The sequence below is a fragment of the Centruroides vittatus genome, unplaced genomic scaffold (assembly GCF_030686945.1).
Source record: "Centruroides vittatus isolate TY-2023 unplaced genomic scaffold, ASM3068694v2 contig_546, whole genome shotgun sequence".
NCBI lineage: Eukaryota > Metazoa > Arthropoda > Arachnida > Scorpiones > Buthidae > Centruroides > Centruroides vittatus.
Window position 1 is genome coordinate 204,026 of NW_027122322.1, and position 12,429 is coordinate 216,454.

The 12,429-nt window shown below is 30.5% G+C and overlaps 2 protein-coding genes across 2 annotated transcripts in view; one reads left to right on the forward strand and one right to left on the reverse strand.

Annotated features, from left to right (window-relative positions):
* Positions 1-12,429, reverse strand: part of LOC136978534 (muscle-specific protein 300 kDa-like) — a 232,983-nt gene that overhangs the window by 181,908 nt on the left and 38,646 nt on the right. Inside the window, 1 exon segment of the mRNA XM_067274254.1 lies at positions 1,584-1,645. Coding sequence (XP_067130355.1) covers positions 1,584-1,645 — 62 coding nt within the window.
* On the forward strand, positions 5,575-8,352 carry IKKepsilon (I-kappaB kinase epsilon). The gene has a single exon (XM_067274275.1). The coding sequence runs from the start codon at positions 5,701-5,703 to the stop codon at positions 7,957-7,959; it is 2,259 nt and encodes a 752-aa protein (XP_067130376.1). The 5' UTR covers positions 5,575-5,700; the 3' UTR covers positions 7,960-8,352.

The following is a 12,429-nucleotide window of genomic DNA, read 5'->3' on the forward strand; positions in this document are numbered from 1 at the left end:
TATTATTTTTGTTAAATTTTTGCATGTTTTAGCTGGCAGCACTGGCTCAACCATGAAAGGGAGGCTAGTATTTAAACCAGGCCTAATACACTATACTAATAATGTATTTTTTCATACTTTTTGGTTATCCGACCAACCCCAGTCCCCAATTAAGTCGGATAATTGATGCTCTACTGTATATAAAATCGTATCTTGTAACTCATTCTGCCATTTTAAAAGTGTCATAAATATACATTAAAAAAAGAATAAGGCATGTGTGAAGATAAGCTTCACACATGCCTTATTCTTTTTTTAATGTATATTTACTGCATATAACTTTTAAAATGACAGTACATAGACTACATTTAACTTACTTTTGCAAAAGAATTTCAAAATTTTACATTAATTACAATTCTGATTCAAAGGATTAAGGAAGGCATTTTCTTCTATTTATTTGTATTTTTCATCACTAAACATGTACTGTACATATATTAATATATTTTATCAAATATAAATGATTATATTAATTAATATTAATAAAAACCTTAAATACTAAATATAAATATGTTACTGTAAGTACAAATATTAGCTTTTAACATATATATTTGTAAAAATTTTTCTTTAACTTAATACAGGTATCGCTTGATTAACACAAATAATTAATCCCCAAATGCTACCATGTTAATCAAGTACAATGGTACCTCAATACTCGACTGAACAATCACCACTCACTAAAACAAATTTTCAGTTAATAACAAATATTAAATAGTAAATTCACCAACACCTTATTTGCTGAGAAAAAACATATCTATGTTAATTAAATACTGTGTTAAAGCTGCATTAATTAAAACTTCTGCTGCATATAAAAAAGGAATGTCACAATTAATTTTGCATATTAATCAAATCCTGCATTAAGCAAGGGATACCTGTCTATGTTTTTGTCAATAATTTTGCTGTAACTTAATTAAACATGTTCCAAAAATTCAAAATTTTGTAAAATCCTCATTCTATATTTAAATAACATTTTTATTTTTTGCCTTGAACAGGTTAGGAATAAAACTTAACAAAAACACTTGACAAAATGTGTCTTAAACAAAATGGCAAAATAAAATCATGGCCGACGTTATTTAACATTTAATAAATGTAAAATACAGGACATTCACAAAGGATAAAACCTTTGTCGTTGCCTTTTCCTTTCCATCATTGCACACCATCAGTTACATTTATTAAAATGTATCTTAACTTATAAAATTTCAGTGGTACTCGAAGATTCATTTTATTTACATAAATACTAAGTTATTTATTGTATATTTTATAATCATTGAGTATATAATGTTGGAAGTGCCAGATGGCTGAATAATTAAACACGTGTCCTTTGGCATATAAATAACTTCCAAACTACAATACAATTTGAAATTTTCCTTATTGAATTTTAAGTTTATATAAGTCAAGGTTTATATTGATAAAAGGTATTTTTATTATGATCCAAGACAGATTTTAATGTTTTTTAACTGAAAAGTTTTTGAAATTAATTGGTATCATTATTAAAACTTCATATTGAAATATAACAACAAAAATATTAATAAAATTTATATTTTTCTTACTTGAGCAAAACAATGATTAATCCAATTGGTAAAAACTTTTTTCTGAACACGTTCTTGTTCCTCTGCAACAACAAATTCAAAAATATTAATAAAATTATTAACAAAAACATTTAACAAATTAGAATTTATAAGTTTTTTTTTATAACCTAAATATTTTTAATCGAAATTTATGGTTAAAAAATTATAAAAAATGAGTTTAACATTATTATGTAATTTAATTTAGCATAATTTAAAATTCAAATATTTTTTTATCATCATAATTATTCTATATTTAAGCAGCTGAATTAAAATGTAAAATCATGGAATATACTATAATAAACAGAAAAATTCCAGTCAACATTGCTAATCTGATTCTACAACACTAACAGGAAAAAATAAAATAATAAAATTATTTTGCTAATTACAGCTTAGTCATGATAATTACAAAACATGCTTTTAAAAGTGTCAGTTATCAAAACAGTCTTCCATCATATTAACATTCCACCTGCCCTGGTATCGTCTTTCCGTCTCCTTAATGTCTCCATTGAAGCATTCTTCTTGCTCCTTGCTCACCACTCAAAGGTGTTTAGGAAAACAGTTCAAATGAGCATGCAAAATGTGAGGTTTCAAGCTTATTAAACATCCCAACACTTTAAACTTCATCAACTACTTTCAACGGTAACATATCTGGGGTCATTAGTTTCCAAGGTAGTTATCAATGATCCCTTGGAAGGCAGTTTAAGCCTCTCTTTCCACTTCACTCATTGTAAATGGGAAATCAGTATATGCAGAGGCATAGCAACAAAGGACAGAAAGGCAATTTCTCTGGGTACAAGTCAAAGAAGACACAAGACACATGTTGTACATTTGAGAAACAATTTAGACATCTTATGGAATTGAACTTGAAGTTTGATTTTCTTCTGAATGTTAAAAAATAGACAGAAAACAATAATTTATAATCTCCAAAAAAAGACTGCAAAACCTTCAGTGACTTTTATGAGACAGATGTTGAAAGTGTAGGATAGTTTGATGAGACTACACTAAAAAAAATGTTCCAATGTCTATTTATATTAAAATTGGGGTCAACTAAAAGATTCCCCTGGAAACTCATTACCCTCACCATGCCATTAGTCATCTGACATCAGTCTTCTTATATTTGGGCCAATGGAAATGCCTTCTCTTACCTTGATAAGTGTGGGTGCTATTTGAAGAAGTAGATGAAATGACTTCTTTGTTTGTATATTTACAATGAAATATTTTTACGTTACTACTATACAATAATGAAATTTCTGCAAAAATGGTACATGATATAACTTTTTTAGTGTCATTTTTTAATTCAGCACATCAAAATACATTAAAATACATTAAGGATATGTGAAATAAAAGAAAAAAATTTTTCATTATTTATTATTTTTAAATCTTGTATTTGTATAATTAAAAATATACTTTTTGTTAAATACTGAATATTTAATAGCAGTATTTAATAATTTGTAGTATTATAACAATTTATTATAATGTTCAGAATCTAAAATTTTAATTCTAAACTACTGTAATAAACTACTGTTTCATATTTGTATTAGAAAATTAATTTTTTAAACTAATTTATGTATATATAAATTATCTTAAGTTATTTGAGTAAAGCATTCAAATGGAATTGTGAACACAGTTAATTTGTTTCACGTACAAGTAACAAACTGTCTGAATCACATGTCTACCCAAAAAAGAAACCAGGATCTGGACAGAAAAAAATAAATTTGGCCTAGAATCAAACATTTCTTCCGTCTGGGTCTTAAGATTTTTTTTTATTGAACAGCATTTTATACAATAACATTTACACTGTATATGCTACTTATTTATTAAAAATCATTTTATAAAAATATCATCCATAAAAGCATATTATTAAATTATTAAAGTTATACTATTAAAAATCAAACTATTAAGAAAGTACGATATTTTCAACATGGAAAGGCGATTTTATCAGAATACATCCGATATCTGCATTGTCAAATATATAAAATTTTTGTGTCTTAAAATGCTGTACTGAAATTATTTGGTATTACAGATTTTCATAATACAAGAATTTGATGGCCTGATGGTCAAGTCAGCCTACTCTAGATAAGGTGACCAGACGTACCCAATTTCAGGGGACTAACCTCATTTTCCCGTTTTTAACATTTGATTGTAGAATCAATCCTTGAATAGGGCAATTTTATTAACACATCAATATAATATAACCAATTTACAGATTTTCAAATGTGTCTCTAGTTTTTCTTTTTAAATTCTTTTTGTCCTGTGGGCACTAAGAGGGCCTCTTTCAGCAAGCGCATTATGAGTTCGGCCAGGCCCACAATGGGGCAGCCAGGTGGTGAAGATTGGGGCCCGACATATCCAAACGGACCACTCCTGAAAAATTCATGGGAATTTTTTTATCCATCCGGATTCGATTCTGGGTCTCCCAGAGCGCCTTGACCTTTCAGCCATCTGGCCAGTCTCCAGTTTGGTTGTAAATGATATGATTGGCTTACTCTAGGGCAGTGATTCTCAACCGTTTTTTTTGTCACGATACACTTTTTATAATTTAAAAATTTGGTGACACACGCAGTTACTTCGGTAAGTACTGCAGGACAATCTGTGACATCATAATAGTGATTTTTTAAACGCAGTTGGTTATTTAGGTACATTTTCTAAACACCTTGGTAACTACCGGCAGTTACCGATAACACCGGTTACAAGGTAGAACTGAATAAACTACTTGTCTGACGTCGCTTATGTATAGGTATTCGCAGTGGCGGCACACTAAAGTGCCACATCACAGTGGTTGAGAATCACTGCTCTAGGGGACCTAAGACTAAATCCAGGTGGACAGATCCTAGAAATTCCAGGAATTTTCTTGGGCAGTCTGTCCAGATATGGCAAGTCCCTCACCATCTGCCCACCCACACTGTGGGCATGGCCAAACCCACAATGCCCCTTTAAAACAAAGGGTCTCTTAGCGTTCACAGAGCAGTGTTAAAAAATAAATGAATTTATTATAAGTGAAAAATTGTAAAGAAAGTTTTTCACTTTATGAAATTTTACTTTTTGTAAAATTAAAACTAATTTTATTTCTTTTTTTTAAGCATCAAAACAGCAATTATTATTGTAAAATGCAATGCTGTATGTCCACAAAACTGATTTATATTTACAGAAGGTGATTATTAGCCAGTTACAAAGAATTTTTTCTTATTTTAAAATAAATGCGTTTAATAAGACATTAATTTCAGCGGCTAAATTAATCGTTAAACAAATTACAAAACATTCATCCTCGCTAAATAAATATTATATTAAAACAACCACAATTTAATTAATTAGTTAATTAATTACCGAGTACGATTTAATGAAATTTGGATTGTAAGAAACGCACAAAATTCTCCAAAAAAATTAACGTGACGTCATCTAGTGTCATATAACGTTACGTCACATAGCTACGACGTCAAACATAAATAATTCCTAAAGTTTTTTCGTGAAGATTTATTTTGGCTGGAAAATGTTCAATAATTAAAAAAAAACGTTTTGATTATTATCGAGATATTTTACACTAAGATATTTTTAAATAATGTTAAAATAATTCAATTAAACCAAGTCTGAAAGTAAAATATTTTTGCGTCAAAATAAATATGACGTCTAACGCCATCTTGCGATTAAAAAAGTTATCGTCCGTTTAAAAATGAGCGGTCTTTAAAAAAACATTTTAAATCAAAATTTCGTGTAAATATATCAAAATTTTCAAATTAATTTTCCTCTGTTATATATATAACAAAAAAAAAAGAAAGAGAAATGCAAAAGTAAATTTTTATTCGCGTTTATTAAAAAAAAAAAATTAAAAACAGCTTGTTATAATTTCGTTTTATTTCAAGCACTTTAAAATCATAAAATTTCGAGTTGTTATATAATTTATTGAACAACAAACTACTAAAACTTGTTGTACAGCGCCGTGCCAAAACTTTCCAGGCGACGTCATCTTCCGATGAACGACGCCCCCTACCGGTAGACGTATCCTCGTACCGGTGACGTCCATCTCAGAGTCAACGTCACGTGGCAGAAAGCCAACGAGACGGTTTCGTTTTCTGATGCGAGGTTTCATCAAAATACGCCTGACATGTCGTATTTACGCGGTTCAGCTAATTATGTTTGGAGTACAACTTGTGTGTTGGGGAAGGGTTCAACCGGTGCAGTTTATCAAGGCGTGAATAAAGCGAAGGGCGATTCCGTCGCAGTAAAAACATTCAATCACGTAAGTCAGATGAGACCTTACGAAGTACAAATGCGCGAGTTTGAAGTCCTGAAGAAGGTGTCTCATCAAAATATTGTCAAGTTATTAGCTATAGAAGAGGAAGTGGAAACGCAAAGTAAGGTTCTGGTAATGGAGCTGTGTACTGGTGGGAGTTTGTTTACAATACTAGACGATCCACAGAACAGTAATGGACTGGAGGAAAGCGAGTTCCTGTGTGTTTTAAGAGACCTTTCTGCAGGAATGAAGTATTTGAGAGATAATAACATCATCCACAGAGACTTAAAGCCGGGAAACATCATGAAATACATTAGTGAAGACGGTAAAAGCGTGTATAAGTTAACAGACTTCGGTGCCGCTCGAGAACTGGATGACGATCAGCAGTTTATGTCATTGTATGGAACCGAGGAATATCTACATCCCGACATGTACGAGAGAGCCGTGCTTAGACATCCAGTCGGCAAGTCCTTTCGTGCTACAGTCGACTTGTGGAGTATAGGTGTTACTCTGTATCATTTGGCCACCGGATCTTTGCCGTTCAGGCCTTACGGCGGAAGGAGGAATAAGGAGACTATGCATTATATCACTACAAAGAAGGCTTCAGGAGTTATATCCGGCGTTCAGTGTACGGAGAATGGACCTATAGAATGGAGCGAAGAATTGCCTAAATCGTGTCTGTTGAGTCAAGGACTTAAGAATTTAGTTACTACTCTCCTTGCTGGTATATTAGAATGTAACGCCGAGAAAATGTGGTCTTTTGATAAGTTTTTTGATTCTGTTACAGATATTGTTAGTCGAAAAGTATTTCATATTTTTTATATGAACGCAAGTAGAGAGATCACAATTTATATGCTGCCAGAAAAGATATATAATCAGTTGAAGGAAGAAATTATGATTCAAACTCATGTTCCTGTTGTAAATCAATTGTTACTATATGAAAAAGCTTTATATGACAAATTAGTTGAACCAAATGCAAAAGTTTCTATTTTACCCAGTACTTCAGTTGAAAATCCATTGATTCTTATACAGAAAGATAATACTGATATTAAAATCCAAACGGGAATGGAAGGACCTTCGGCAAAATTCCCCATGTTTCACATGTCAACTGTAAATGTAGAGCACGATGCCGTTATGGCTAAAACGTGTTGCAGTATTGCCCATGCAGTAAAACGACTCATAGAAAAACTTGTAAGATCCTATCGTATGTTATCGAATATCCCAAATATTCTTTTATATATTATAAATGAAGATGTAAATAACTTATCAAAAACAATGAAACAACTTACACAGAGAGTGGAAGCACTTGATGGACAAGTTAAAGTGTTAGTTACTTGTCAAGAAAGTATTATTGAAATTATAAAACATTTTGATTCGAACAGTTTATCACTGAATAGCTTATCACAGCTTTCAAAAATTGGAATGGAAAAGCAACATAGCAATAATGCAATCAATCTTCATCTTGCTTCGATAAGAAATAAATTCAAGCCTCTAGAATCAATGCTTCAAACTAAACAACTACAAAAAGACTGGGACACAGTATTAAATAATTGTCCAAAATTGGATGGTTGTAATATTAAAGCAGAAACTTACGTAAATAAAATACGTGACAGTTGGCAAGCTTTCGTTAGAGATAAGACATCACGTACGCTTTCTTATCATGATGAACAGTTTCATTTACTAGAAAAAGTTAAGATACAGCAAAACAGCAAAAAACTACTAACACTATTTCGTGATGTATGCATGGAAGCCTGTCATGTTTTGGCAAAAAAATTAGAAAAATGGTATAAAGAAGCTCAAAAAATGTTAATTATCAAAAAAAGTGTAGAGGAGGAACTAATAATGGGAACTGATATGGTAGATGTCCATGACATGGCTTTGAAAAATATGGAAGATAAATTTAGCAAAAATGTAACAGATCTGTTAACAGAAATAAAACAGAATACAAGTTTGGGAGTTAGTCAAAAGTCTATTAAGCTTTCTTCACGGATTAAACGTGAATATGAAAAATTTAAAGAAGAAGAAATTGGAACAAAAGACATCATGGAAGAAACCAGTACTACCTTGGCAAATATCGAAAGTTTATTATCACAATTTTTTGTAAATCCATTAGAAAAGTATGATCCGTGATTTTTCCAAAATATTCAAAACACAAAAGTTTTGAATAATAGCGAGGTTGAGGCCGAAGTTTTAAATGCGAAAACATGTACATCGGACGTTCGGCGCCACTTTCCTGTAAGCCTAGAAGTTTGACAATGGTGTTTGGAAAGTCAGTGGAATCATGTTCAACATTCCAAACACCATTGTCAAACTTCAAGGCTTATAGGAAAGTGGCGCCGAACGTCCGACATACACGTTTTCACGTTTAAAACTTCGGCCTCAACCTTGCTATTAAGTTCAAATACTTTATTAATTAGTTCCTTAATGATATTCTTTTATTGATAAGGATAAATAGCAAGTATAATATCTATGTATATTGAAAATTATAGTTGTATAAATGAAGAAAATAAATATTCTATTGTATACTCTGTTTTTTAAATTACAGTAAACAGAAGAGCAAAATTTTAAATTGAAATATATTGCAAAGAATTATAAATTAATAACAGAATTTCAATACTGTCAATATGCAATATTTTAGATATAGTTTTTTTCCTGAATGAAACTTCATTCAATTTATGTGTATGCTATTATATACAAGCAGACTTTATTCATTATGTAAGATAATTTGAAAAAAAAAATAAATATAACAATTTCTGTTATGTTGGAAGTTTTAACATTAATTCACCCATTAAAAATTTTAGTTCTGTTAAGTATCCTTAAAATTTACTATTATTAGATTATATAAACATATAAAGCAGTCATCAACATATCATAGACCACATGTGGCTCTTGAGATCCTCATATGCAACCCCCCAGGTTTTGGCAATGTAAGTTTATTGTTTTCTGCCTTGTGCCATTATGTAACCCTAATAAAGTCAATATTCGTGACAAAGAAGATTTAAACTAAACTTAACCAGTAAAACAATGAGAAACTATATATTATTTTAGTACTTAGTGTACTGGTGGTTAAGGAATAGAATTTTTTGGAGTTTAGGCTTAAAGCCTGCAACTCCATAAAAATGCAGGCAACCCATATGCAAAAAAGGTTACTCATCATTGGTTAAAAAAACAACAGAAGAATTGTTAGTTTGCTTATCAAGAAAAATCTTTGGATTTCAGCAAAATATTTAACAAGATTGTCTTCAATTAAGTATTAATTTTGTTAAATACATTGTTGGAATTCAAAGGTATCTTGGTACTTAAAAGTAACATACAAATGCCAAAAATTTAAACATTTAAATAAGTTAATGTTTAAATGAAATATCAATTTATGCATATTATTAAAAGCATATTACAACTTTTAGGATTGTGTGTTCAATTGTTGAACCTTCTACTGTCAATTTAAATTTATAATTATATATATATATATTGGAGAGTATTATAAAATCAGTTTTAAGTCAACTGTATAATAACCAAAAAAAAATTTTAATTCCTTAAAATGATTTATACATTTCCAAAACTTCATACATAAATTAATTTAATTTAGTAACTTTAAGCTATTGAAATATTTGCTAATAGGAAACTGCAAACATTTTTAGAAATTATTATTTATATTTTAAAAAATATGCACATTCTTATTATTGACTATTGGGATCATATATATATATATATATATATATATATATAGATTCTAATATTAATATGGTAGAGCATCAATTATTTGAAAACTTGTTAACCAAAATCGACTTCAGAGAGCACTAATTCCCAAAATTATGAAGTTTTTATGTAATAATGAGTGTCAAAAATCTATGGGCTCACTATTGAGCTATCTTGTTATTAATTTTACTATTATGTATTTTTTATTTTGAATTCAAAGTTCCATCAGTACATTATAAATTGCAGTGAGACTAGTGATTGTTTTTAATAAATTGGACAATTTTTTTTATTACTTCTAATCATTCATTTGTATTGAATTTCTATTCCTTAATCATTTTTATACTACTGTACTAGAATTAAAATTAATATTTTTATTCTTTCCCTACCAACTGTGATCAGTTATTTAAAAAAAAAAAATCAATTATCTGAGAATATCTCAGCCTGGATATTTTTGGATAATTAACACTACTATATTATAAAGAACAATTTTTGATTTTGGACATTTGCTACATCTTGAAGCTTCTTTTGTATGATTTACAAATATCAAGTTTCAAGAGATTTAGTTTTGTTAGTTAAATTAGTAGTGTCAAATATAGGATATTCCAAAATGGATGCTACCATTTTAAATTACTGTAATTATGTTAATTATTATCTGAGAGGTATGCAATGTACACCAATCAATAGATAACTGTCTGAGTTTCATCTCCCATCTGCATTCAAACATCTTATTGTCAACTACCTTTAGGAAGTGCTGTAAATGATTGATTTACAGTGGATTTCTAGCATATTATTGTAAGAAATTCACTCATATAAAAATAGAAAACAGAAGTGAAATTAAAATAAAATCTTTTTTTTTCCCACAGAGAATGGGAAATATTTCATAACCACACATCAATTAACATATTTACAGAATTCTTCTTAAAAAAAATTACTGCTAAGATACTAAACAATCTTAACACAGTTACGAAAACCTGAAGGAACGTGTATGTTAATAACTTCGTTATATAAATAATGAAATGATAGTGATATATGTTATCAGCATAATTTGCACCAATAATAAAATGTAACTGCTTAAAGTTATGCTTCATATTTATGATGATTTAACAGTTTTAGCAATAGGATTACAGAATATGACGGTTACGACGATAATACAAAAATAAACATCAATGTGAGAATAAGAGGAAATTGTATGAAGTATGAATTGCGGTCACAGTATGACGTGTTGGGAAATCCCAGATGAAATCCGGTCGGGCCTTCTTTATCGTAAATGGTTTCAAAATAACTCCGTTTTACACGTTTATCAAAGCATGTGAGTAATGAAAACTCAATTCTGTCCGTTACGAGCGAGTCTGAACCGCAGAAGAGTCGATTAACATGATAAATTACTTACAGTGGAGCATTATAGACTCATGGGGTCCAGACAAATTAGAATTAGGGGTTCTTCGGGAAAATTTTCTTATAAAAGATTGGTTTGGGGCCTCGTGCAATTGCCCTTTTTGTCCATAGGATAACGCGCCATTGATTGCTTACGAAAAAGTGTGAAGGTCCGCAATGATCGAACCAAATTCCTCGAGACGATTAGGAGAATATCCACCTTCGGATCGATTTTTGAATCGATAAATACGCCAATCTTAAAAATGAACTCTAACTTTGAATATTAACAGATAATATGCAAATATAATGAGATCTATGGAAGAATTTAGAAGCCTATTTTATTATAGACGATGGTCGCCTAAACGGCCAGGGCCGGACTTACCAATCCAGGGGCCCTGGGCACAAATTCGGGTGGCCCCCTTCAAGAGTAGGCAAATTTGATGATTTAGAAAATTTACACAAAATACTGTACTTTCAACTAGATTTCAACTAGGAAGTTGTAAATTTCATTTAAAAATAAGGTTAATGTAAACATACATATATTTTATTGTGTAAAACTAATTATTTTAATTTAATTGAAAAATGCCTATGTAAAAATTTTTCCCCGAAATTTTCCGATGTTTCAAAGGTGTTTTCAAGGGTTTGGTTTTCTTTGCCTGTGGCCCTGATGATTAGGCCACACTAGGCTGTCGCAGTAATAGGAAAAAAAATTATGTTTAAACATAGTTTTGTGGGGGCCCTGGCAGTGGCGTAGCGTAGTGGGGGCGGTAGGGGCGGCCCGCCCCGGGCGGCATTTTTAGGGGGCGGCAAAATTTCACAATAAATAATAATAATATCTTGTAAAAATTTGAACCTGTACAATACACAATAATGATGATTGTTCTTGCTGAAAAGTTCTTTAGAATTACTGTATATTTTAGTCTTTTATATTGAGATACCTAAATAAGGAGGCGGCGAAATTTTCTTCCGCCCCGGGCGGCTGACACCCAAACTACGCCACTGGGCCCTGGGCACCGGCCCCAAATGTCCTTATGTAAATCCGGCCCTGTAGATGGTTGCGTAGAAGAGATGTTACTTCGATTATCTTAAGTTTTCGTAGGGACTTCGAATAAAAGCTTTATCTTTGTCCATATTTTCTACATTAATCAGGAAGAAAAATGGATTGTTATGTAACATGTTTTAATCAATAGAAAATAATATACAGACAAAATGATTCGAATCGTTTTTTAATTTAAAGTGAATTTTATTTTATATTTAATAAAGTTAATTTTTCTTCTTTTTACAGGAAATAATCTAAACATAGGCCTATATAAAATAAAAGAATGTGACTAACGACGATAAAGGTAAAATATTGTGTTAAAAAAGTAAAACTATAATATTTTAAGCGGAAAATTAAGTAGATGAAGTAGAACAGGTTCTGAATTAATAAATATCGTTTGAATTTCCTAGAAAATATACTTAAAAATTGCAAAAATGAATAGGCTACATAAGACAATTTTCCTTTTAATTCTTTTATGAGTTAAAACAATT

What these genes read in the sequence shown, in the direction of transcription:
- IKKepsilon (XM_067274275.1), top strand. Translation starts at nt 5,701, where the DNA reads ATGTCGTATTTACGCGGTTCAGCTAATTATGTTTGGAGTACAACTTGT.